This window comes from Pseudorca crassidens, chromosome 13, assembly GCF_039906515.1.
Source record: "Pseudorca crassidens isolate mPseCra1 chromosome 13, mPseCra1.hap1, whole genome shotgun sequence".
NCBI classification, from domain to species: Eukaryota; Metazoa; Chordata; class Mammalia; order Artiodactyla; family Delphinidae; genus Pseudorca; species Pseudorca crassidens.
This window is the reverse complement of record NC_090308.1, coordinates 11549266-11576821: the sequence shown is the minus strand read 5'-3', so window position 1 is coordinate 11576821 and position 27556 is coordinate 11549266. Positions and strand designations below refer to the sequence as shown.

Genomic DNA, 27556 nt, shown 5'->3' with positions numbered 1-27556 from the left:
TGTCCTGAGGCTTCTTTTGAAATATCAAATTCCTTCACAAAGTTTTTCTCAACATTTTTTTGTGTGTGTCCCTGTTTTTCTGGGTCCCAAAACATGGGCTTTGAGTGCTTATTGTGTGATCCTGCAGCAAGAGTGGGAATCAATTCTAAGCCATTGTTTACTAAAAGGAGCCAAGGACACTGGGACTTCTGTCGCATGCCCAGGCTTTTCTGAATAGGATGTTGTTTTGGATTCAATTGTTTAGTCCAGTTGATATGCTGAAATCCTATCTTCCGATGTGACCTTATTTGGAAATAGGATTGTTGCAGATGTAATCAAGTTAAGATGAGGTCATCCAGGAAGATGGGCCCTTAATCCAGTGTGACTGGTGTCTTTGCAAGAAGGGACCACAGAAACACAGAGACACAGACACAAGAGGGGAGGACAACATGTAATGACAGATGCAGAAACTGGACTGTCACAGCCGCAGCCTCGGAACGCCGAGGATGGCTGGCAAACCACCAGGAGCTGGGAGGAGCTAAGGAAGAATCCTTCCTACAGCTTTCAGAGGGAGCACGGCCCTGCTGACACCGAGATTTCAGACCTGCAGTCTCCAGAACTGTGAGAGATAACAATTCTGTTGTTTTAAGGCCCTTGGTTCATGGTACTTTGTTACGACAACTCCAGGAAACTACATATGGTATCAGTGTTATTCCACTTTCTCAGGTCTACCCATCATCCTTGTAGCAAAATTAAATCATTTGTTTGCACACCAGTGTTGATTTCAGAAGTCCTAGAGAATGGAGGCAATGTTTTGCCATCTTTGTATTCCTGGCACACAGTGGAGGTTAATTAATACTTTTTGCAATCACACATGTGGGACTGACAATGCACACCACCACTAACTTTCTTGATTCTCAGATTATTTTGTCATTTTCGGAGCTTTAGTCTAATCGTTTAGCTCTTTCTCCAGTGTATGGAGGCTGCCAGGTTAATTTGGACTGTACAGCATCCTTTTTACGAAGACCAAACTTTACAAATACAATTGAAAAACCTCGGACCGTGACAGCAAAAAGTTCACCGGGCTGCCTTACTCATCACAAGCTGCTTATAATTTGCCAAAGTGATGTTTTGGACCTGGGAAAGCAAAATGTTTCCCCTCCCTGGATCATCACCTGTCTTGAACATTTGTTTTTTAAAGAAATGTACTTGCTCCAAATGGAAATCTGCTGAGTTATATTTTTTTAATAGAGAGTCTCAAATTTTATAAATGGATTCGAATTTACCATACAGAATAAGATATTGCAGAAGTTGTTAGCATGTTGATGCACTAAAGGACCTGATTTTTTATAATATTCTAACTTACACATAAAAAAGAAATGGGCTCCCACCTTGGCAGGCTCCAGGGCTCCTTCAGGGCCTGTCCGTCTGCCCCAAAGGCCTTGCATAAAGCTTCTGTCCAGTCTCCTGCTGCCCGGATGTGCACACTGAAGAAGTCCTCCTGGGGAGCGGAGGTGAGGGTGAAGGGGTGCCACTCTAGCGAGGATATGGACGGGCACTGGATCAAGACGTACTGCCCCGGTGCCATTTTAAAGTCACGCTTTTTCATGTGAAGTTCCAGCACTCCAGATGGATGGCTTACCACCTAAATCACAGCAAGAGAGGTGCTGGTTCTTTCACTCAGGTTAAATACGAAGACAATGGCCTTCATTCCATCAAAGGTTTTAAAATGTTTATATCAACTTTTCTGAGGTAGGATTGACATAGACCATTCATTATGAGTTTTCAAGAATCGTTCCAACCCGGACATGAAAGTGATGGCAACTCCAGCACGAACGGCATTGACCTCCTTCAGCGCGCTAGGTAGGAAATTTGGGTAGCTGCATCCAGGGGCAAAGTGGTGTCCAGCACGTGACTGTTTGTCCCAAGTGGCCACTATTTCGATAGCACAGTTAATTTCAGGCCCAAGAGAATATAAACTAGCATATCATCCACAGTACTTAATCATGCTTAAAGTTATCAAAATAGCCACAGAATCAACTTCGTGTTTTAAAATATAGGTCCAGTTTGTTACTATTTTCAATGATGTGCATCTTTTCCTGCTTCTTTGTGAACTAACCCTGGTATTTCTCCATTCTGTGTAAAAAACAGCCTTCGTACTCTGAAATGTTTTATTCATTTGGTTTGGTTTTAGTCAAGTCTCGTCCAATCTCCTACCTAGGCTCTGAGTCTTAGATGTAAGAAAGCGTGATGCAAAGGCTATTCCTTTTTAAAGAGCTCTATAACTTGCTACTTATCAGAGACAATGAACTAATTTCCCTTCTTAGACCTCCCTCTTGTTTCCAGGCCCCCACGTCTTCTTTTGTGGCAGGAGGTATAAGGGGGCAGAATCTAGTGTCTAGATACTGTGACAGTATTTTTCCATTCAGAAGAGAATTTCACAGCATTTTAATCATTAGTTTCGCCTCTCCCTACTGATACTCGTTCTGATTCTGCTGTTAAATGGTCTCCCTAGTAACAGCTCGAGTAGATTTCCAGAAGTTTTACTGTCTGGCTCTTGATACAGCTTGATATCCTTTGGTGCTTAACTTAAAAACAGCAACAGGGAAGCAGTTTAAAACAGAAATATGAAGCAATTTCTGTGCATCTGCGTTCATGAAGACAGTTAAAGAGACAGAGTATTCTGTTAATATTGTATTCGCAAAGCTGCATGGGTTTGGTTAGCAGAGAGTTTCTTTTAAGAGATTGAAACAACTAGGGGGAGAGTCTGGGGTAGGCTTTCGGTCTCCTTGGCATTTATTCTTTTTGAAAACACTTTTTGGCTGCACCGCGCAGCATGCCTGATCCTGGTCCCCAACCAGGGATTGAACCCCTGCAGTGGAAGCGTGGAGTCTTAACCACTGGACCTTCAGGGAAGTCCTCCTAGGCACGCATTCTTGATCTATCTGCTGAGGTCTTCCTCCAGCACGAGGTAAAAATTGGAGAGCGGTGAGGAGGGAGGGCAAGATTGGAAAATATTACCACCGTGCCTTCATTCCTTAGGGCAGGGCCCTTCCTCTCCATTTTGAACCCCCCCAGTGCCCTTTCTCCCTTTGAACCTGAGGGTGACCGCATCTTCTGTTGAGTGGTTCCAAGTGAGAGTGTGTGTATTTGAAAATATGTGAACATTATTTGCGTGTTCGCAACGTTCGTATTTTTATGCTGTGGAGGAAGTGATTATACTCTAAGTCGCTATGACCCATGTAAAGCATACTCAGCCCTCCTGCGTTTTCCCCCTAGAGAGACACCGAAATAAAGAGAAATACAGATGACTCCAGGGCTGCACCATAACCCTTATCAGAATTCTGTGTACCAGTCAGAGCCCTGCTCCCTGTCTTCAGTAAAATTAGTCTCACTAAAAGATGCACAGGATACAAGAAATTATTAGAACAGAAGATGAGCCTCTAAATTACAGATGGTTCTGCAATAAAAATGGCAAATTAAAAACTTGGGCTAATAAAAAATTTTCATCTACACTCAGGTTTTTATCCAGACATAAACCTGCATGCATACCTTGGTAATGACAACTTCTTGTTGAAATCGCCAGAACCTAAGTATTCTTTCACACGCATACAAGACCACAGGGCCTAAAACCCATTTCCAAGCCTGCAGAGAGAGAGGAAAAGGAAATGAAAATAGAATCCAAATATTTCCAATTTGAACCAATCAATATGTAACATGACGGAGTTTAGACATTTTCCTTTAAGTTTGGGCCAGTTATCAACAACAAAGATATCTCCTTGTATTAAATGCTATAACATTCAATTATTCCTTGAAGTCTACAAGCTTATTTAAGAGACTAAACCCTTCTGTATTGGTTTTTAGGCTTACTTGATCAGTGATGCTTTTATGTAATTAGAAATAATTGCATTTGCAAAGAAATAGAAAGCAGATTGATGTTTATGTCATATATGATAGGGTCATAAATGCTCCCAAACTCAGCCAAAGTCAAAGGCTTACAAACTACATTACTGAGTTAATAGGACACGAAAATTCAATAAAAAATGTTTCGAACAGTAATTTTGGGGGCCAACAATGCATCACAACTTGGGGGATCTGCCTAGAGCAACTCACACACCCACCCTCCCACTCCCACTCCCACACATGCGTGCAGCCAATGTTATATGGAATAAAACAAACTTAGTTTCTCAGCACTTTATTTTTTTAAAAGTCTTTCTTTATTGAATTTGTTACAATATTGCTTCTGTTTTATGTTTTGGTTTTTTTGGCCACGAGGCATGTGGGATCACAGCTCCCCGACCAAGGATCGAACCCACACCCCCTGCATTGGAAAGCGAAGTCTTAACCACTGGAATGCCAGGGAAGTCCCCAGTTTTCAACACTTTAAATCTAGGTTTACAGAATCAGAGCAAAAGCCTCAACACTTGTCTGGAGAATTTTGACAGGGAACTTCCCCATTCTGTGTTAACCTTTTATGAGTATAATCTGCCTTACTGAGGGTCAGTTTACCAGCAGGCCACTCTTGTACCATGGGTTGAGTTACAGCATTAGGTGTGTGCTTCCCCTAAAAGGCAAGGAACGGCAACTTAAAATTTTTGAAGATTTGATATCTAGGTTTGATATCAAACAAGCTTCTGAGGCATATGATATTCTCTTTATTTTGCAGAAAAGGAAACTAAGGCTCAGCAAGATGAAACAAATTGTCCAGGGTCACAAAGGTGATAAACAAGATGCACAGTGAAGACATGAACTGGTCTTGACCACCCAGCCTGTGCTTTTCCCATGTTATCATGCTTCTTTCTGTCCAATGCTGACATTAGAAAGGGTACGTATTTTACAAACTATTAGAGACTCATTAATTCATTGAATTTTAGGAGGATAAGGGTTCTTGGATATCTAGTCTAGTTCTTCTTTTAAAGAAGAAATAACATAACGTTCTGGGAATGAGTATGAGTTGCCTAGGGACACAGAAGGCGGTCCCAAGAGAGCCAGGACTAGAACCCAAGCCTTCTCCTAACTTCCCCGAATTCCCTCTTTGGAATTCTAAATCCACCGACCTTACTCTTAGAATCCTATCTCAGGAACAGAAAGGGTGTCCCCCTCTCTTGAACTCAGATATTCACTAAAAACCTCACCGACGGACTCATCACCTTCCTTGTTCATTACTCCCCTATCTATTATCCTTCTCTGTCTTTTCTGTTGACATGACGACACAAGCCCTTCAGCATCATTTTTGCTTTTGTTATCTTTCCTGTTTCTTCTAAATCTCTTTTGTTTATTTCTAGGTCTGTTTGCACTGCACTTTTTCTCACCTACATCAACCTTCTGTGCTTTTTCCCTGGGAGCCTCTTGTTTGCCTGACAAAGGCTCGATTTATGTAGGCAACACAAAGCAATTTGACCCACTTATTCTTTTCTGCCTCAGTGGGGTTCAGCAATGTGTGCAGAATAGCAGAGAGAATAAACCCTTCTGTCCACCTATGCTGTGGGTGAGGTAAGGATGATGATCAGAGTAAGGGATGAGGCAGGAAGGGGTAGACATGAAGGATGCGGTTGGACGAAAGCAGTGAATCCTTAGGTCTCTTATGCTCGAATGAACCAAAAAATATTTTGAGAGTTGGCTTGGATATTTACAGAAATGATAACAAGGATGCAATTCTTTCTATATGAGCTTAGAGAGAGATTTGCAAAAACACTCCCATGGTTTCTATGTAATTTTACAAGTAATCTTCCACACCCATTTTAGGAAGTTTGCGACATCATACACTTCATTTTGTTGGTGTCAAGTCAGTCATGCTCTCTGCTTTTTCCATGTTGACAAAATGGAACGGATTATTTTTCTTTGTACGGTTAGTCAGGGAGGAGAATGTAAGCTATTAATCCTTGGCTCTATCTCTATCTAGTGTATAAATTGCTCCAGGAGGAGAAAGCCCAGTTTAGTTACACTGTGATACTCCTGGGGCCCCTGGAAGGTAGGAATGGGGGGAGAGGATGGCCAGAGATGAATATTCAAAGATAAATATCCCGGCAGTGATGACCAGGATAGGCAAGAGCAAGTAAAAACAAGAAGGAGACACGGCCCAGAGCGGGAGGGGCAAGGTAGAACTTGGACTGGGTCCCAGAAGACCTGGCTTCTGGTCTTGGGGTAACCATCCCTCACCCTATGCCTTTAGGAAAATCTTGGGTATTTTTATGTTCAAATTTTCTGCTTTATAAAATGGGAGAATTGAAGGAAATTATTATTTGGGTTCCCTCCAAGCTCTTATATGTTTTAGTTCTACTCACAGAGATAAACACAATGTCGGGGTCATAGAGCTGTAGATAGCAGCAGAGAGATGACAAAATGAGGAGTGGAAGGAGGCCAGAGATTCAGAATGAATGTCGAAGAGTAGAGAGGTGAAAGTTCATGGCCACAGAGTTAGGAGCTCTGGCTCCTTGATGTGATTTTGCTAGGAATGCCCTTTGTGACCATAGGTAAGAAATAAAAGCTCCTTGGACCTCGATTTCTCCATCTATTAAATAAAGGGTCAGGTCTATTTAGTATCTAAGTTTCTTTAATGTTAAAAGACCTGTGGATTTTTAGCTTTATTTTTTCTTCTCTAAAAATACTCAAAAAGTCATGGTACAGTGAGTATTTTATGATAGAAATAAAACCATGTTGATTTAAAAGCTGCAGTAATGAAACTTGTTTCCTCCACTTTCACTCCTGGTTTTTCATTCCTACCAGAAATAAGAACATGCTGGCTTTGATTTTATTTTATGTATGTGTTTATGAATGGCCTCTTTTTCTAGACAATAAGATTTCCAGGAGCGGAAACCACATCCCTGAATCCTGCGTCTACTGCGATGCCAAGAATATAATAACCACTCGGCAAAAGTTTGCTGAATTGACTCTACCTCAGTTACAGCTTTTTCCTATACCACTGACATCATTCCCTAGTAATTTAAAAAGTGCCAGTCTTATTACTATTATTATTTGTTAATGTTGCAGTTAAATGAACTAAGGTGCTTCTTTGGCTAAGGAAGACCAAGGCATCTTTTGGGATGGATTTTGCATGAGGAATTCTATAGAGTCTGGAGTCCTGCATGTGTCTGTGAGTTTGGGTAGAGAGGGGGAGTGAGACAAGTGGGGGAAAAGGGGATTGCAAAGTATAACTGTTTCCTTTGATCAGTTCAGTTTATATGAAGTGATGTACAAAGCATCCTTAGCTCTACCGTGGGAGTAGTACACCCCTAAAGGTGAACTGATAAATATTCTATTGAGAAAAGCACCGTGAAAATGCACCGAGTTAAGAGAGGCAAAGAGGAAGAGATGGATTCCTGCAAAGACGGGGTAGGTGCGGTGCAGTGAAGCGAGGGCACTTGTCCTTGGGATGCCTTTTGGATTCAGCGTCTCTAAGACATCAGAGAGAATGTCGTACAGCTCAACCAAGCAGTAATTGCAGAGCCCACACACGCTTTGAATCAGGATCCATTAAAAATAATGGGAAAGAGTGACAACCTGAGTTTGGGTGTGCAAGGAAGTATAGCAGGGGAGAGTGAACAGAGAGGTGGGTACGTTCCCCCCTTCTCATGATGGTTAACGTCAGCACACGCTTCTGGGAGCAGGCTCTAGTCTGTATTCATGAGGTGTGGGAGAGTATTGATTTTTTTTATGGAGACACTGTAGCTGAACATTTTAGTGAGGCATTCATGCTCCTCATTAATATGCAGGCTGGGTAGTGGCTCCCGATGGTTGGGTTTAAGACAGAGGCAATCTATACCGGCCATTAAAAGAACCACAGTCTAATGGACACATCCATTCCACTTCTCTCGGTTTTAAACATTCTTCCTAGCTGTTTCCACTCTTAAAATCCAGCGTTTAATTTAATAGAGTTAGGGATTTTCGAAAAAGTCAATCATTATATTCTTCATATGCTGATGACATAATTTCCCGAATCCTCACCATTTATATACTGAAAACTGTCTTCCCATTGTTTAATGATACATATTTTTTGGTACTTGTTTCCTCCTTGTTTTAATCTGCTGGCTTTATTTACTTTCCTTCATGCATTACCCAGCTGCCCCAAGGTTTGCATTGTTCTAAGACCTGTGAGGATACCAAAGAGAATTACTATTTCTATTTATCTATGCCACCAAGTGTCATGCTTACAGCATACCCTGGAAATCTTACTTTTGAGATCTTGTGGACATTATCGTCTAGTTAAGTCTATTTGGGGCTAATATTCTCATTATTTCAGTAGTAAAAGCTTAATTAGAACAGGAAGTAAATGCACGTAAACTCAATTTTTTCCATCTCGAAAGTTGTGGAAAGAAAGAAGGCAAGCTTATAGAGAGGGCATGATTCTCATTTGGTCGTCGCCTAATGTTCATTTGGGAAGGGATGCTATTAATTCTCAGAGTGGAGAGGGCAGTTGTTCAGGGGGTAGGGAGCTGAGTGCAGAGGGAGGTGAGCCAAACAGCTTTCTGACTCCTCTGGAGACAGGACTGTGCTTTCGGGGGCGGGGGGGGGGGAGGCTCTGAATTCCCACCCTCTCAGCCATCCATATTTAAATGTAAGTGCAAGAACACATTTCAAAATGAACAAAGTGCTTTTGGCAGGCAACCTCTCGTAAAATGATCCATAACTCGAGTTCCCCATTAGCACACTTAATAAAGAGTTGGCTTTGTCTCATGGTGACATGCGCTGTTCTTTTTTCAAGCATATAAAAGCTCTAGCTATTTCGACTGTGGCGACAGCTATTTTTAAAAGCTCCTGGGCTCATTCTTACCGAAGGTTCTTTGCCAGAAAATTGAGGCACGGGGCACCGGGCAGCTGTCTGCCACTCAGCGAGGTGTTCTCTACAGAAGGTGACGTTGTGTAGCAGAAGACTCTCAGCGGTTTGCCCTCGAACAATCCGACTTGCCATTAAAAACAAAACAAAACAAAACCGCCAAATTTGAAACTGATTTTGTGCAGTGTTGGGATGCCACAGATATACATAGTCTACGACGGACTCTGCGATAACATTTCCACTGTCTTGAAATCTGGGCTGGGGTGTATTTCCCTGAGCATCTTTAAAAATAGGAATTTAAGAAGCTTCGAGTAACTGTGAAGATACCAGAAAAGAAGTACCCCTCGGTGGTATCCTGTGTTAAACTGAAAGCGTCTGTATTAGAGAATTCATAATGAAGGGAAACTGTGGGAACACATCCTTTTGTAGATTGTTGACTTTAATTAGGTTACGTCTTGTTCTGAGTGCTGATTTGGGCTAATTGGCTACCTTTGTACTATTTGGAAATTTTGCAAATTTATTGAACTTCTACCCTTCCTGGTTTGTTTCTGGAGTTTCTGAAGCACCTAGAAGTTATCAAGTGAAGAAGTCAAAAGAAGTGCCCTGAATAATGGTATTTTTCCCGCCAGTGACCGATAGCAGGCATAGTATTTGACAGGGTAAAAATAGGTCAGTGTGAAATGTGCCTTCAAGACGATATTGTTGAATTGGAGAGTGAAAAAGGAAGCTGGCCTTCGTGAATGGAGCACTGGATCAAGAGTCCTGTGGTACTGCTATATATATATATATATATATATTTTTTTTTTTTTTTTCATTTTTTGGCTGTGCCATGCAGCATGTGGGATCTTAGTTCCGTGACCAGGGATCGAACCCATGCCCCCTATAGTGGAAGCACGGAGTCTTAACCACTGGACTGCCAGGGAAGTTCTGATCCTGCTATATTATATTTGCTACAGATGCAGTACCCATTGACCCTGGACAATTCGCTTAGGTACAAATTCCTCCCTTTACCCACTGGTGCACAGGCTGTGAAGCATGTGATGCTGAGGTCATGTAATCCAGGTGTTGCTCAATTCCTAGCAGTTTATGAGTAAAATACATGGATTAACTTTTGAGGAACATGATCCTCACAGAGAAAATTTAGCATGACACAGCTCAGGTCCTGGGTAGCCTGTGGAGTAACATGTCTCCTTTTGCATCGTAGGGCCTGGGAGGAGGGCACGGCAATGCCCTTGGAAACAGCCTGGAGAACTGCCATCCTGGCCTTTGTCCCAGTCTGTTTTATGGAAGTCATCCAACTTGATAACATCCCACTGAGTTAGATGAGCAAAACTATCTGTGAATCTCCCATGAGCAAATGATGCCCAGACAGAGGAAGGGTGAATAAAAAATAGGAGCCAGAGGAAAAGAATCTGTCAATTTTAACACCTTCGTTCTCAGGCCTTGGACAACATTTCTTATTTTACCTAAAGGAACCTCAGAACACTTCTCAAACGCAGTAGGTATCTTTTTAAAAATTTTTAAACTTTTTATGTCTTCATCTATGCCATCCCAAAATAAGAAGATTAGTGGGCTTTAACACATTCCAATAATCCTACTTGGCATTTTTGTACAGAATTTGCAAATTACTTTTTGCTGTAAACAGTAGCTGTAGAATACTTCACGCTGAGAAGATTAAATGAGGCCCTTATCCCAAAATAAGCCTTCCAACTAAGTTAAAATGACTAAAAAAAATTTCATCTTATGAAATGGTATTTGGATATTAAAAAATATCTCCAGTGAAACACTGCCCATTGAAATCCTCTTGCGCTTCTACAATGGACCAGGGCGTGAATGCCGGGGAGGAAGGATCAGGGCGACGCACGTGTCATTTTTGTGAAGAGTTCCTCTAGACACATGTGAATTACGAAGAGCCTCTCAAGTGAACTACAGGGGTTAACACCCTGGCACCGGCAGAAGAGGCCGCAGAGAAAGGAAGGCCTGACAGTCTTTGGGGTGGAAGGCTTGGGGACTACGTACCATCCACCCCACCCTCCAAATACAAAAAGTCAGGGTGAGGGATGGCACATTCAGAAGAGTCAACTGCAGGTATTTTAAAGTTAAAAGAGGCTAGAAAGCCCTTAGCCAGGCAGCAGCATCATGGTGAACATTGACTGACTAGGTTTCTAAAGATTAGCAGAGGGATGGCCAATTTTTTAGGGTAAAATACACCCCTGGGGCAATTCTTCCTCCTACAATGTCTGTGTCAGACAAGCAGACAGATGATGGGGGAGCTCTTAACTGGGCAGAGGCAGTGGCAGCCGCTCGGAGCCCCTTCAAGAAGTGGAGGGCTGAGATGAGGGGTGCTTCTAGTGTGGGAGGGAGACTGGAGGACGCAGTTGACTTGCTGGGAGGTGCTGATTGAGAAGAGCTCCCAGAGGGCCCCGCATGGGATCCACAGTCACCGCGTGGTGTGTGACTTACTTGGCCATCCAGCCTCTTGGGCCGTGTGTTTGCCCTTCCAGGTCTGGGCAGAAACAGAGCCCACCTCTGAGACTCGGCCCCCCTGCACTCAGCAGCTGCCGTGGTGGGAGAACAAGGTGCAGGACATGGTATCATGTGAGTGTGGGTAGCAGATGAAGAACTTCTGGCAAGCCATACAGGGCTTTGCAATATCACCAGGCACGGTCTTGCAAGTGTCGAGGAATGGTTTATTCACGAAAGCAGAGACCCAATCTTCAGGGCTTGTTACGAGTAAAGGTTTGGTTGCCTGAAGACCGGTGTCTTGGGTCTGATTCTGCCATTTATTTGTCCTGGGATCTTGAGCGAATCACTTAACCCTTTGAAGATCTGTTTCCTCCTTATGAAATGGGGAATAACAGCACCGTCTCTATTGGGCAGGACGGTTTTCAAGGTCAAATTGATCATGCATATACATAAATGTACTTTGAAAATTTAACATGGGAAAAAAGGGCATCAATTTATGAAATAATTAATATGGGACAACCTAGTTTACAGACATCAATTGGTTAATTGGTCTAGAGCCATTTTGGTAATATTTAAAGAATTGAAAACATTATCTTTGAAGGTGCTATACTTCAGATGCTGCTGCTCTAGCTTCCTGATGAAGGAATTAAGAGTATCAGGTGGGTGTTGAATGCCAGCACAGCATTTTATTGGATGTTTGAAGAAAAAGGATTCCTAGAGGTCAGACGGGGAAACTGAGGTTCAGGGAATTGAAAGCCTTGCACATGGTCACTCTGAAGACCAGTGGCAGAGCCTAGGTCAGATTGGCCATCTCACACACTGTCCCCTCCCCGACACTGGGATGATTTTGGTCAAGCAGAAGTAAACTCTGGGTGTCAAAAATATATATCCCAACGAATCCCATATAAATTGGATCGTGAAAATAGGTTCTGAATGAAACAGAGATCTATTGTTACTCAGCATTCATTAAAATTCTTATATACATGTCAAGACTCTCCAACAGAGTTAGCTAGGAAAAGTATAATCCTTCACCACCTACGTAGCTTATTTTCAGTATTATTAAAAAGGTGTTTGGCACAGAGAATGTGCTTTTTTCATACATTCTATGTGTCCATTAGTCTTGAATGTCATGTTTTTCCATCTAAAAGACTTTCTAAGACGCCATAAGGACTCACCCTGCCCCGTGGATAGCCAGACCGATAAAGAAGATGATAAAAACGTGGTGTGTGTACCAGAACAACTCATAGGACGCCTGCCGGATGAACTCGGTGGAAGAGGTCATGATCAAGATCAAAGCCAGAGAGATCAACAGGCCAGTAATACCCGCGACTGTCCTTAGCAACTCAGTGATTGTGTTCTAAAAGAAACAAGCACCATGACATTAATGTCTCAGTCCTGTTTTTCCATTTTAGGATCAATATTTGAGAGTCCAAGCAGGTAGCAATTCACAATGTTCTCATCAGAAGCATATTAGCCTCGAAAAGCATCCCCATACAGTTCAAGAGGGAACTTCCTTGCCCTCTCCTCTACTCCACCTGAGGGTAGAAATTCACTCTGCTCAAATTTTGCCCAATGCCATTTTGTTAACTACATTTATTTTTCCATCTGTATAAATCAATTGTCAAGTCAAAGTTATTATGTTGAATTGAAATTAGGACAATATATGAAAATGCATTTTAAGATACAATACTGCAAAATAAAGCCGAGTTTCAAGTTTTTAATTTTTAAAATAAGAATGTCCATGCTTAACTGCATCTTAACATTAATAAACACTGTTTTGGAGAGGTCCCTCAGGGGCATTCCTAACAAAGCAGCTGCACACTCTGTTCCCCTGGCGGTTATTCCTTGCTCTCGCTTTTTAATTGGAAGGACCATGACTTGCATTTCTTTCATGTTACCTCAGGAGGCTTGGAATAAGGCTTTGTAAATCCCAGGTGATCAATAAAGATAGAGCTCTCCTTATCAGACAGACCCTGCCAAAAGGCCAGAATTCTGCCCTGTGAATGCAGAGGTTGATTAAATAGCTTTTTAGAATGTGAATCACAAAGCATTTTGTTTTTATTGTGAGTTTCCCATATTCTGGCCAAGTCATTAGTATTCACACATTGTGTTACTATCTTTGAGACAACAATGAGCTCAGTGAACTCACACTATATCTTTTGTCAGTAAAATCTCATTAATTTGGGCTGCTTTGAGATCTTAAGGTAATTTGGACAGGGACTTCTCTGTTGTTTATTTCTTCTTCATAGAGCAAACAGTGGAAATAAAATTGAAAGGGGTATGTGTAAAACATTTAAAAGACTTTTTTCAAGTGTACCCAGGCATTTTAGAAATCCATTTACATCATATGATGTGCTAATTACAAATCATTCTTCTTTGCTTATTAAAGCAAATCCCCACTTCCCTCTTGTCACGACATATTTATAGACTGGTTTCAGTTGCAATGATTTGTCTTAAACAATTCCACTGTGTCTCTTTAGAAATACTCTGTAATGTACACACTGTGTTACTGATACCCATCTTTCTCTAAATATCCCAAATTAGAGGGTTTTCTGAACTTAATTAGTACTTAAATAGTATATTGCTTCTAAAATTACAAAATAACCATATAGGGAGTAGCTTAATCATCTTGTTAAATTGCTTTAAAAATATTTATAATAAGTGCTATTTATTACATAGTCTCTTCAAAATGTTGAGATTTATTCTCGGGTGTGTATTGCAATGAATTTTCCAGAGCCTTAGTGGGGAAAAGAGTTAACCCCAGTAGGTGCCCAGACACATCCTGCAGCTCAGATGAGTACACCAAAGGCATTCCATTCCCACAAGCTTAGGGCATCTGTAGCTTCTAATTGTTGTCAGCTAAGAAAATGTAGCTCTACTTGATCAGTGGCCTGCTTTTCAAAATCATCTTAGGATAATTAGAGGACATGACATGGAAGAATTTCCCCAAAAAGAGACTTTGAATTTTGTTTCTTCAAATCAGGCTGCATGGGCAAAAGGGTCACTTAAAGGGATGGCCCAGATGGTAGTGGAGAAATTCCCATTCTGGAGAGTATTGTCTTAGGGCTCTTCTTGGGCAGTACAGATTTTTGAGCTTCGTCAACTTGCTGGGTACATGTTCCAATATAGCAGGTAGTACATGGCAAAAGTTTAAATCAATCAGGAAAAGAGAGGTAGAGGGTGGATTAAAGGAGAGAAATGTCTTAGTCTTTACAGATGGCTTTCTGTGGCTACACTTTGGGTATTCTTTTTTGTTTCCCACATGGGCACACAGCTAATTAGCATTAATGATGTCACTGGCCATGCGGGTCTTATTCTGGAATTAGCTGCTTTGCCCAGCATCAGATTTGCCAGACTAGCTAGTCACCTGTGTGCCAAAAATGACACAGGAGAAGGGATCCAGAAAACAATCTGCAAACTGAAAATGAAGACATCCAATTCCTCCTCCCTGAATTTAGATGGTACTTCACATTCTTTATGATTCTAACATAGGCAAAAAAAATCTAATCATGAGCTACTTAAAAAAATTTAAATGTTAGGGTTTTAACAGGTTATTGCATTTCTTGTTTAGGTGTATTTACTATTTTTTGCTATAAACTAATTAAGTGGCATCGGTTTTTCTTCTTGTTCATAACTTCTCAGCAACATTGATGGCAGAAGAAAATAACTTTTTTTAAAGGTGAAATTGATGTTAGCATTTGGCATAAAAACCTCTCTAGCTTTTTGTTTCAGTAAAAGCTTTTGAAATACAGTATTCCTGATAAAGGGATCAGAAAAGGAAGAATCTGGGGGATGAGCAGCCAGGTGGCATGCGAGGAGAACTCACTGTGTGGAAGGTCCGGATGGGGTTGAGGTAGGTCTCATCTGGGGCGTTGCCAAGTTTGGAAAGTGCAGCTACAAGTCCCTCTGCTTCCGGCGACTGGCTCCAGTGGTAGTACTCCAGGTTACACAAATGCGCCAAGATGTGGGTGGCTACGGGCCAGGGATGATATGGGACATGTACCATGTGGATTTCTTCCTTGGTAGTTACTCAGAAACTCAGTGCCTATCTGGTCAAGTTTCTCTGTTCTGGTTTTTGTAATATCTAAGGAGGAGTAATTTGTGCATCTCTCCCAAGTGTCTTGAATGGAATGAATCAAATACTTTTGAAGATATTGTATGATTCACAGCATTCATTTTAATTATATTCACATAAATTAAATTTCAATTCACCATAATTTAATTATAAACATATAATCATTCTGGACCTGGAACAGATATTATGATATACAAGCTAATTTTATATATATATATATATATATGTATTCCATCCTATACATATATATAAGAAGATACACACACACACACACACACACACACACACCTTCTTTCCCGAGAAATAAGAAAGCATTGTCTAGAATACTGTACATCAAGCACACTAATATATATGCACACGACATACGTTATGGATACCAGAGGAGACAGTGTTTTTGTTCTCTTTCAGACTTTATATTTTTTATTCTTACTTTATACATTTTAGTGTACATGTATATATATACCTACATGTACACATACACACATATACTTGCATGTGTTATTCCTAGTGGACTGAAATAAGCCAGTATTTATGGAACTAAGCCTCTTTGTATATTCTTAAGAAGAAAATTCAGCTTTCTAATTCTGGGAATTGGTGATGTCTAAATTCCAAATGAAGAGAATAAGCTCAGAACACAGCATCATCCAGCCTACGAAGTCTGTGCCCGATGCTACTCTTCCCGGTCTTCTGAAATCTGTGGGGAAGCCAGCAGTCACAACGTCCAGACAAAGACATCCTGAGTCTTTTCCTACCAATGGAAGCCCTGCTGGGTGGCCAGTTGATACTTGCCATTGGGATCAGATTCAAGTGTGAAATGAGAATTCATTACCCAGAGTACAGATAATTTCCCAGTTGATATGTTTTTCTTTTTTTCCTGCACCCACAGTGAAAAGCAGCAGAGGCTACTACTATTATAAATCTCTACAGTTGTGGGTGAATTCTGGGGGTCCTCCACGGCTCTAAGTTCTGGCTGGAGGTATGGGGAGTGAGGGAAAAAGGAACAGCAGAAAGTTCTGTGAGTATCGGTGGCATTTGATTCCTGTGGTCCCAGTATCAGATACATCTAGAAATGACATCTTCTGTTTAGCCTCTTCTCTCTGCCACTTGAGTTTCTTTTAACAGAGCCATTCCCTCTTCTGCGCTGCAAAGCAGTCCTCACGCTTTAAGACCCAATTCAAAAGCTGTCTTCTCAAGCATTCTTCGATTCCACAAGCACGGATGTCATACCTTGATGACATTTCCCAGATACTATGGTTCTGAGTATTTATTTATACCTGCGTTTCTTTTTTTTTTTTTTTTATACCTGCGTTTCTTGATGGACTTTGACGCCTCAAGACTCGTTCATCTTGAAACCTCAACACCCGGCACATGCTTAGCACCAGCCTGTCCTTAGTAATGATCTGCAGAGTGACCATAAGATTACAGAAAGGGAGAAAGGTCCAGGGAGCCAATCTGTGTGCAACATTGTTGGAGTAGCGTTTTCCCTGCTAATACGTGTTTTAACACATTTTTCTACAGCCTTTTAGTTAGAAATCAGTTCAAATATACTTTTGGTTGAAGCTCACTTAAGAAGGCAAAGCATATTATATAGTGTTTCTGAGTCTGTGCTGTTGACTGTCTCTTTACGGGTTTGGTGAGGTTAGCACCAAAGGGGCGGTGTCTTTCCTCGTTAAGTTCCATTTGTTACTATATGCGGCCACGTCTACGAAGGGGCTGCCTTGTTTGGTCTTAGCGTCCACAGAGCTAGAAAAGCTTACCCGGCAGCAGTCTCTTGCAATATGCTGTATGTAAAATAGGAACTATTTGCTAAATTGAACATAAACATTGTCCAGTATTTTGTGTGTGTGTGTGTGCATTACACGAGCCTCTCGCTGCTGTGCCTCTCCCGTTGCGGAGCACAGGCTCCGGACGCGCAGGCTCAGTGGCCGTGGCTCACGGGCCCAGCCGCTCCGCGGCTTGTGGGATCCTCCCAGACCCGGGCACGAACCCGTGTCCTCTGCATCAGCAGGCGGACTCTCAACCACTGTGCCACCAGGGAAGCCCCTGTCCAGTATTTTTAATTGCTGTTTTCTGGTAAGTATCTTAAAGTTTTGAAAAAAACAGGTAATATTTTTCATAGCTAACAGATATTGAATACTTATTATACCGCAAACACTGTTATAAATTCTTTAGGCATACGATCTCATGTAATCCTCAAGTATTAATCTTATTCCCACTTTTCAGACCAGTATATAACAAGTTAAGAGACCTGTAGTCCATTAATGGCAAAGGTAGGATAAAACCCTGTTCGCTTGATTCCAGGGCCCCATCTTTTGACCTTTAAGTTATACTGCTTCTTTTCACTGATCAATAATTGTTATATCCTTACAGTTTACTGAAAATGAATTTCTCCTAAGGGCTTAGCTAGACTCTTTGAATGGCTCAGTTGGTGTCTTTAATCTAGAGTCAAATAGCTCCTAAGACTTATGACCTTTGGAGTCCTCTTTGTAGGTGGGTGTAAATACTCCTTTTACATTATATCCCTTTACCCTCACTCCTCTGCTCCTAGCTTTCTTCAATTCTCCCTTTGTGGACTAAAGCACACCAGACAGAGAGGAGCTGTTCCCATTTTACAGAAATAGATACTGAGCTTCAAGCAAAAAATTAAGTGATGTATTTACCATTACATAATCCACATGTGATGGTCAGAAACGGAACACAGGATAAATTCTAGGTCTTTTAGAGTTTACGTTCTGTAACACCTTTCTCCCATGTAATGAGTTGTTGATCACAATCTATTTTCTGTTAGGTTGATTTCCACATGAGAATTTGACACTGATAAACTAAATTTAAGTACATTTATTGAATGAGCAAAGATATTGAACTCTTTATTTATTCTTCTTGCCAGGTTTCCCATAACAGAGCTGAAGAAACTAATGAAGTAGTATAAGAAAACCCAAGATGCTTTGCGAAAGGTAGCTCCTGAGGGAATATATTGAAAATTATTCTTTCCAGTTTTTTTATGTACTTTAAAATTCATGTCTTAAATGTTCCTTTGCTCCAGCTACCTCTATTTTGTTTTCTTTTCACAGGTAGAAAATAAAAATTAGAATATCTTATTTTACTTATCTCAGGAATTCTCAGAGAGGATACTGCTTGTGCCCATTTTGTTTGTCTAAATGTTTTATTTCCTCTTAGATCAGACCCTAATTTTACTGTGATCTTGGCTTGGAACCAAAGGTATCCCAGCTACCAAATCCAGGACTGTTGGGACTTGATAGATACCAGGAGAGATACTGATTTTGTTCTTTTTCAGACATTATATTTCCTATTCTTCCCTTTATACATTTTAGTTATTTTAATATGAATAGCCATGCTATATTTACAGTGACGGTTGCTTCAAGTATGTGATAAAATAGAGATATGGTTTTATTTTCCTCTTTCTTAGTCATCAAAATCATATCATGTTACTAGATTTGATATGAGCATGTAGGAGAAACAATACTGAAGAGGATACTTCTCAGTTACTTAACTTCTTTCAGTCCCTGTTTTCTCATCTGTAAAATGTGTGGACTGGACTAAACCTTGATGTCTAGGCTCCCTTCCAGCTGTCTGGCTCCTGTGTCTCCGTCTGAAGCTAATTGGGAGTATCTGTCAATCTAAAAGGGAGCTGGAGTCCAATACGAGAGCAATGCAAACATGAAACTTATGTTTCAATATGTTTTCAAAGTCAACACTGTCTCAAAGGGGTTTCTTAAGTGTTACGGCAAATCCAGTGTCACCAACTACACAGGTTCCTTCTTCCTGGTGCCTCTGGGGACTTTCTGCCAAAGCCCTTGGAAGAGCCCTAGGTACGCATTTCCAGATCCCACCTTAATGCGAGACGAAAAGATGCTGTGACTGGGTCTTCCCACAATTTTATTTTCTTACCAAAGTACTTTTACAGTTAAAAGAGAGCCACAATCTTAGACATACTACAAATGCACATTTCATTGGTGTCTGAACTTCTGAGCTCACATAAGGAGATTTTATTGAAGAGTGAACAAAAAAACCATAAAGGCTACAATTAGAGCCAGTTGCCCTGAGAAAGTTCCTTTCCCTTCTTTCTTTCCTTCTTTTTCTTTTGCAGGAGATCAAAGGGAGTGTGATTGAGGGAGAATCTTGGAAGTGTGGTCAGTTCTTGCTATCTTTCTGCCTGCCTGTCAGTGATAACAGTCATTCTGAAGTTAGTCACCTCCTAATTAAGCAGCTTTTAGAAAGAAGGATGCTGGGACAAATCCTGGCTGCGCTTCTTGATTCTGCATTTCAGAATCTGGCCCCAAACTTTCAAGTGTGTGGTCTGATTTCTGCAAGAACACACATATTCTCTGGCATCCTGTGCATGCCACTCGTTTGTAAATCCCATTAAATCATGTTATAGGCAGGACAGGGTAGAGAGCCTCCTTGGACCTCCCCGTGCCTCAAGCAGAACTAGTAGCCATTCCTTTGGGATCAAGTCCTGAAGAGTTTGGGCCTCTGGGACTGTTCTCTGTGGTGAGTCCTCCAAATCACTTTTTCTTAGCACCCCGATTCTGAGGTCGTTTCTCTCAACCTGTCTGTGTTGTGTTTCTTGAGGTTTAATCAGCAACTCATCAGGAGCTACACGTGGGTCACTGTCCGCCCTGGAACCTAGCGGATGCAAGCTGCAGAATTTGCCAGAGAGAGCTGCCTTGGTCTCTATTCACAGACCTCTTGAAGGAAGCTCGGGCTCAAAGTACTACTATTCCATTGGAAGCGTCTTCAAGGTCTACTGTGGACCAGAGAGCCCAGAAAGACCTGCATTAATAAGAACGGAGAAGCTGCGAAACTATGATTTTTATACCAGTGAGGTTACAGGGCTCTGAAAATGATTTATTAGTGGCTGAAGAAGGCTCCAGCAGCTCTTATCATAGGCAGGCATGCAGGAAGGCAGGAAGCCAAAGGAAGAAGAGTTCCTGTCACTGCATTTTCGGTGATGCCCTTGATTATGGATACCATTGTCTGCCTCTTCCCTCTTCCACCCCAGCCTACTTTCACAAGGCTCTAATTACATCCTTTAATGATTTGACCAATTAAAGCCTGCAGTTCAACTTACAGGGGAATGGATGAGAAATTAGAGGCTGGCACGCAAACCTCGATGTGGACGCACTTCTTCCAAGGTTACACACCTCTATTAAGCCAGTCGGCTATTTGAAAAGCAGCATCATGGGCGATGCTAATAAAATAAGCACGGGGACATTTTCAGCTGCTCCCAAGTGAATACACCGGAAGGACAAAATGTGAAAAGCAAAGGTATATCTATGAAACCAGGGCTTAGCATTTTTTTTTTTCTTCTAAAAGCACCGTTGCCAGCCACGTTTTGTAGTTAATGTGAAATGTAGTAATTGCTTTGTCAGGGTCTGGGAGAAGCAGAGAGCGATCTCCCCACCTTCCCGCCTTTGCCTGGAATGGAAACAACCGCAGCGCCGCTGGTTGCCATGGAGGTGGGAGAAGAGGGGCGCTCTGCTCTCAAAAGCAGTCAGACCCTGCTGGCACAGCCCCGGGAGATGTTTGGGAGCTTGGCAAACAGTGGGGACTCAAGCAGAAGAGGGCCAGAGAGAATACCTGATTCTCTCCAGGGATCTGTGAGGGAAAGACAGAGGAGAAAGAGCTGCCTGCTTTGTCTTGTCATAGCAGAATGCGAACTGATTACCTTGGATGACTGACGTCATTCTGAACCTCTTCACTGCCCACTCTATCTTTCGTCCACCCCAAACTGCTCCCGGTTCCCTAGGAACTCCCGCACTCTCATATCTTGTCTCTTTTTCCAGGAATTCTCTTGATCTCTTTTGCCTGCTAGCTGACTTCTCTGCTCATCCTCAGGTTTGACCAATTTGTTCAGGACCTATTGTGTGCCGGGACCAGGAAAGCCAAGAGGCATAAGGCACAGTCGCAAATTTTAAGGTGATGAGAGTCTGAGAAATAGTACTATAGGGCAGGAGGTGCGGCTGGACCCGCAGGTGAGGAGGGCCAACAGCCCAGACCTGGAGGCTCAGAGGAAAGCTGGCCAGGCAGCTGAGTCCTGGGTACAGCAACCACTTACCCAACGAAGAAGGAGAGGATAAGCATTTTGGACAAAGGGAATACCAAGAGCAAAGGCACAGACTGCTCAGGGACCGCCGGGAGCTAGGGAAAAGCAAAGGGGTGCGGTGAGAGGTGAGGGGAAGCACCAGTGGCCGGGGCTTGACGAGAGGAGCCTGCTGGCCCTGTTAAACCTGGACCCGATTCTCTTTGCAATAGCCACAGTGAATGACCTTGAAGTCTGTCGGTTTCCTAGAGGTCCACTCCTGACAACTGGTCTGCGCATCTTATAAGGATGGATAGATTGGATTATTGTTCTTTTAATTTCACAGAGGAGGACATAAGGAACTTATCCGAGATCACACAACCCATCACTAGCAGGGGTATAAAATAACTTGGTTATCTGATTCTAGTCAACTGCTGTCCCTATGAATTATACTCCATCCTGAAAACATTACTGACTGTACCAGTTTCAGATGGTTACAGCTCCTATCAGGGTATCTTGCACATGGGAGGGAGATATTCAGTACACATCACTGATGCAGGTATACTATTGATATATGATTCCAGATGAAGAACTATACATACGCAAAGGTTTAAGGAGAAACCTATTGTATAATACATATTTTCCTTTATTCTTTGATTTCTTTTTTGATTGTTTTGATGCTGTGGGTTTTTTTGTTCCTCCTCTCTGTAATATCTTTGTAACTTTCTCTTAGAGTCCAATTCTGCCTTAAAGCTATTGCAGAGTGATCATATTCTTCCTGCCATTGTACTGTGTTTTATCTCCTCTTTTAATACAGAATTAAAGATTCTTAAGATTTTAAAGGAAGCCTAGAGATTCCTTGAATTCCTTCTCTGAAGTGCTTTTCAAGGAGCAATTTGGATTCCACTAGGCACCTCCCCCAACAGGGAACTCAGCACTCTCAGGGGACCCTCGTTCTAATTTTAGATAATTTTCAAGGTCTGGCAAAGACTTGCATTTCTGAGCTGAAATCTGCTTCCCTGAGTCTTCATCCCTTCCCGCATTCACAAAGATTATTGGCACCTACATATACTCAGCGCTATTGCAGGCCTTGGAACACAAACATGAATTAGCCCTGTTCCTTGTCCTCCATCCCTTCGCTAGTGTTCTCTAAGACATGATGTATTTTTACGCTTAAGTCTTAACAAACTCCAAAGACCTTTTGCAAACGTTTCCGGGGTTGGTTTAATCTGGCATTGATGACAGCCGGTAGGGAACTCTCCCCACACATCTCAGCGCACACCCGAAGTTGTGCTAATTGGCACTGGGGCACCGTCTGTCATGTCTTGTTGCTTAATTAAACCCGCATTTGTTTTGAGTGTTCTTTTTACTCTGCTATTTTTTATGCATGAGAGGATAAAAACAAATGAGAAAAACAGTTTATTGTTAAATTAGTTTGAGGGAAACAGTCCTGAATCATAACTCTTTATTGTTCAGATAGCCTTTTATTTCAATGTCTTTGTTGCCCAACAAAACCACAAGCCAGTTGGTTATTGCCCCTGTTCCTTTCTTCCTCACCAGAGTTTAACCTTAACCTTTGATGCTAATTTCTAGTGCCTGTATCTTGAATTCTCTTGTTTTCTATTCAAGAAATAGTGATAACATTTTATATACCTATAAAGCTTCATATCTTTTCAAGATCCTTTTATATCCACTAGCTCAATACTGTTCAGAACCTTGTTCACATGATCTTGCTTTTCTTTTTTCTTTTTATTGCCCATGATACCATTTGATAGTCATTTTCCTATGACTGAATGGGATTTTGAGTATAGGTCAATTTTATTTCTGATGTGAATTATATTGACTAACAAAGTGTTCATTTTTCAAGTGGGTTTTTACCATGGTATTATCAACAAGCTTAGTTATTCACAAATGAAAATGAAGTTTCATAAACTTTTCCTTGACAAATTGAAAGCTTGGTAGGGAAGACTGCATGAGTATAAATCAGAAATTAAAAAATCCATTTATATAAGGTTTGTATGGTCAGATGGAAGGCAAAGATTTCTTTTACCTAAGGGTGAGTCTTTGGCAGGGAGGAAATAAAACTATAAAGTGAATGGGAGGTATTATAAAATTAATCAGGCAATTAATAACTAGCACTTACTTGCATTCATGGCTATCCCATAGGCAACCAGTTTGTGGAATTTGAGATTTTTGTCTAATTGCCTCCTCCATGGTCCTCTGAAGCACTAGAATAACAAAAATTAAAAGTCTTATTCAGGGAAAATCATAGCAATAACAGTGTCATAAGAGTTAAGAAAGCAAGACTCAGGCCCTGTCTCTAAATTACTGAAGGTGAGGCGACATGACACAAAAATTAGTGGCCATTAATTAAACAAGCAAAATCAAATGGTTATTACTGGCTTTGCTGAAATTTCAACTCAATAAAAGTGACTGAGTTAGTAGTTGCCTGGCTATAAGCCAAAACTCTAGAATAAACCTGCTAATAATCATGCCTCAGCTAATTTAGGAAATGAAGATTATAACCGTCATCCTCAGTGACATGGTTTAAGTAGTCTATAAATTACTCCTTACTACACCAAGAAAGGCTCTATATGCATCTACAACTAGATATTCATAAAATTATGAAAATGATTATATAATAAATTATGTAGTCTAGAAGGGTTATTGAAGGTCTTATTTTTCTGTACAGTGCATTATTCTGTTTGGCAGGAAACACAGGTAAGCACCCAACACGGTGAAATCTACATAATTAGGAAATACCCCAATATGTCTGGTAGGGGCTAAAATTTACATACTAAAATCTATGTACAGTGACTGTGTTTTCCTGGGCTGAAAACTCAGAGAGATGCTTCTTGAGTGCATTTGGCTCATCTACTTATTTAGCTCCTTTTAATCAGAAACTGTAGTAATTCAAGCTGTTATAATACTTCCATCTTCACGAGTCAGGTCAATCTTATTAGCTCTTCTTTTCCAATGAAGCAAATGCATCAGGGGAAGGTTGAGCAATGAGTCCAATGTCATGTAGGGAGTCAATGGCAAAAGCAAAAGACAAATCAGATGTTCCAATTTCAGACGTTCAGTTTTAGTCCTTGTGTTCTCACTACAGAGAAACAGACCTCAATCTAACCAGGATTATTGGGAATTTCATAGTGAAGTACATCTTTGTTTTTCAATGACACACATTAGATCATAACAACTGAAATTATTTCAGATAATTTAGTACTTACACTACTTGTCCCTCTCATGAGTGAAAGGAGGTTTCGACTGATTGGTAACAGAATTAGCATGCAGTTAAAATTCAGGCACACTGCAGATGCTCGAGCCCAAGCCAGTGTTGACTGTCCATACATAAACACACAAGAAAGAGATACAGTGAAAACAAGGAAGCCGGGGAAAAGAGAATGCATTTTCTTTCTGAAATGATAATTAATGTGTAGTCCCCAAATCTACTTACACCCAGAATAACTCGTGTATAAAAGAAAGACTCTTCCTCTTCGTACCAACAGAATGTGTCAATAAACAGATATAAATTTACTCCCAGCCATGAGAGCTAGAGTAGAATGAAAAAAGAACCAATCAATACTGTCTTCAACCTTTTCTTCTATTCAAAATCACTTGGGGTTCTTGGGGGTTCTTCTTTTAAAGTGAAATGAAGAGCTTCTCAATATCAACCACAATATACAGTACTTATTTCTCATAGATCAGTTTTTTAACAGTGATCGTACTGGTAAGAAATTGTTAACTTTATAAAAAAAGACTTTAAACATATATGGGTGTATTTTAAGGAAATTAATGAAAAGTACAAAACCATCCTAATCAACACTGCTATAACATTTTAAGTCAATAATGTCAAGAAGGAGGAAATCTTTAAAAACAACTCAGAAAGTACTCTGGAAAAATTCCAATTTCATAGTCTAATTCAAAGCCTTCATTCGATTTAGAGAAACATTCATACATGATGCAAAAGCAAACTACTTGACTTTAAAAGTCATGACTTACATGATTCTGCAAGGGTAAATTAAATATATCTATTGAATGTTTTCTAACAAGTTTTAGTCCTTTAACCAGAGCAATACTTGAAGTTATTTCATATCGCTCTACAAGCTATCCTAAGAATCAAGACATTCAATGTATATATTTAAAGTTAAATAACAAAAATGATACTTACTACTAATATGATGGAGAGACTTTCATTCAAAATCCAGCAACCCATCATGACAGCTTTGCTCTTTTGCTGTCAGCAAATTGTTTCTTTCATTCACCTGAACCTGGACGTTATAAACTTACCCTTAGTAAGGGCTTCCCTGCTAAGTTATTTTGTCTTTTCGTCTTAGGAAGCACCTACTGGGAGCAGCTCCCGAGGAATTTCTAATTAAGGACTTCTCGCCAAGGGCACATCTCCAAGTTGACATGCCTCCTGACCTTGGTGAAAACAAGGCAAGTCTCTGTCTAATGATTCCTTTCTTCAAAGATTTCACAAGCAAAGAAAGCTCGTTTTATTAAATTAGCCTCATGTACTTTGTACCCCATTCGTTTTCTACATGATTGCAGTCAAGATGATAATAAATCCTTATGTAAATTTGAAGAATAACCTAGCTGCTGATGGCTGGATACAGCAAAACATTTTTATAGAGTTTTCTCTATTTAGCTTCTTTACTTCCTTTCTCCCTCTTTGAAAAAAGCTTTTTATAGGAGACATAGAAGAGCGGGTAAATAAATATAAGTTAAACAATCTTTCAGAAGATGGTGAAGAAAAAAGAAAAGGATCTTAAAAAAACACAGATGGAAGAATTTTCATAAATTTAACACGTGGCTATGAAGAATAAAGGAGACATTTTTGTGGGATTGATGGAATAAACCCTATTTTCTTCCTAATCCCACTTGGTGCACCCATGAGGTCAGTGAGAATACTCTTTCATACCTTAGTGATCCCAGGAGTGGCTATGCGTAAGCCTGGTCCATTCTCTGATTTTGTTTAAGTTATAGTTATTAGACAGTGACTATGGTTGCTCTGGTAGGCAAACTTGGCCCACCTGAAGCAAATTTTTGGCTAGTTTTGACTCAAATATTTCATTTAAAATTTTCGGACAATTAAGATGAAAACAGGAGGAGATTTGAATCATTTGAATAATTGCTTAAGCTTTCTGCATCTTCATACAGTGAATCTATTTAGTTATCCTAAAAAAATTAAAACTTTGAAAAAACCTGTCGAGAATAATAATGATGAGTATTCATTGACCTAAACAATAAGAGTAATTCTAAATCCTAAATCAATATCCAGGCACCAGGTTAAGGACTTTTCCAGTATTGTCCAATTAAATCATACACTGACTCACTCTATGAGGTAGGTTATGATAAGCCTCCTTACACAAAAGTGGAAACAGGCCCAATGAAGTAACTTGCAGTAGGGGCAGCTGGGACCTCAATCCAGTTCTCTCTGATTTTAGCATCTTCATTTTTAACCATTACCCTAAACATTTCTTTTTTCCCCACAAATACACAATTTTATTTGCTATTTTCAGGGGAAACTTAGGCATGAACTGTAAGCCGATAAAATATGGATACTTAAAGAAGTACAAAAGTAAAAATATCCACTTAGAATAAATTTTAGTGAATTAAGTCTTGATAGCTTTAAATTAAAAAAAAAAAAGCCACAAGCCTATGTATTATGTCAAGATCACAGCAGCGCCCCACGGGCCAAGAAGGGGCCGCCCACGCCTGCGGGCTCCGGGGAGGGCGCGTCAGCAGGGTTAAGTGTGCCCTATAGAGAGGTTGCTATAAACCAATGAAGCGAAACATTTAGCAACATACGACAGACCTTACAAAAAGGAGGAGGCAAGTCCTAGGTGCTGCAGAACTTGGTTCATCAGGTAATATTGGCAAATGAGAAGAGGGCACAGGCGAGAAGCCTCTGGAAGCGTTTGGAGCCAGACCTGCCTAGAAGCCCAAGGTCAGGTAGCAGAGCTGCCCTCCGACCCAGGCCCCCCCGGACTGACAGGCCGCACGACCAGCCGAGGAAGGTTTCAAAGGAATCCTAGCAGCGCCAACGTCATGTCGGGGAGCAGGACCCGTGCAGGCTGTGTCACCAACGCCCCAGATATATCAGGGAGACGTGCATAGTTACACAAGAGGACTAGGGGCCCGTGGGAAAGAGATGTTTGAGATGTGCTGTAAACGTCCGCTTTGCAACGTGACCCGGAGTTTCGGCTCCAGAAAC

At 41.0% G+C, this 27556-nt stretch overlaps 1 protein-coding gene and 1 long non-coding RNA gene across 5 annotated transcripts in view; one reads left to right on the top strand and one right to left on the bottom strand.

The window, feature by feature from the left end:
- NOX3 (NADPH oxidase 3) overlaps positions 1–25555 on the bottom strand; it is a 57762-nt gene extending 32207 nt beyond the window's left edge. The window contains exons 1-9 of the mRNA XM_067701691.1: positions 25508–25555; positions 24794–24889; positions 24567–24677; positions 23480–23564; positions 15045–15190; positions 12394–12575; positions 8750–8879; positions 3532–3624; positions 1371–1624 (exon numbers count right to left, since the gene is read on the bottom strand). Coding sequence (XP_067557792.1) covers positions 1371–1624; positions 3532–3624; positions 8750–8879; positions 12394–12575; positions 15045–15190; positions 23480–23564; positions 24567–24677; positions 24794–24889; positions 25508–25555 — 1145 coding nt within the window. The remainder of the gene's footprint in view (positions 1–1370; positions 1625–3531; positions 3625–8749; positions 8880–12393; positions 12576–15044; positions 15191–23479; positions 23565–24566; positions 24678–24793; positions 24890–25507) is intronic.
- LOC137204411 (uncharacterized) lies at positions 396–26999 on the top strand. 4 transcript variants are annotated; one of them, XR_010933607.1, is made up of 4 exons: positions 396–1842; positions 4646–4804; positions 18181–18247; positions 25674–26999. It is a non-coding gene; the product is annotated as an uncharacterized lncRNA (long non-coding RNA). The 4 variants fall into 4 exon arrangements; XR_010933605.1 differs by lacking the exon at positions 25674–26999 and adding an exon at positions 19402–22132; XR_010933606.1 differs by lacking the exon at positions 18181–18247.
- Positions 27000–27556: the final 557 nt, after the last annotated feature.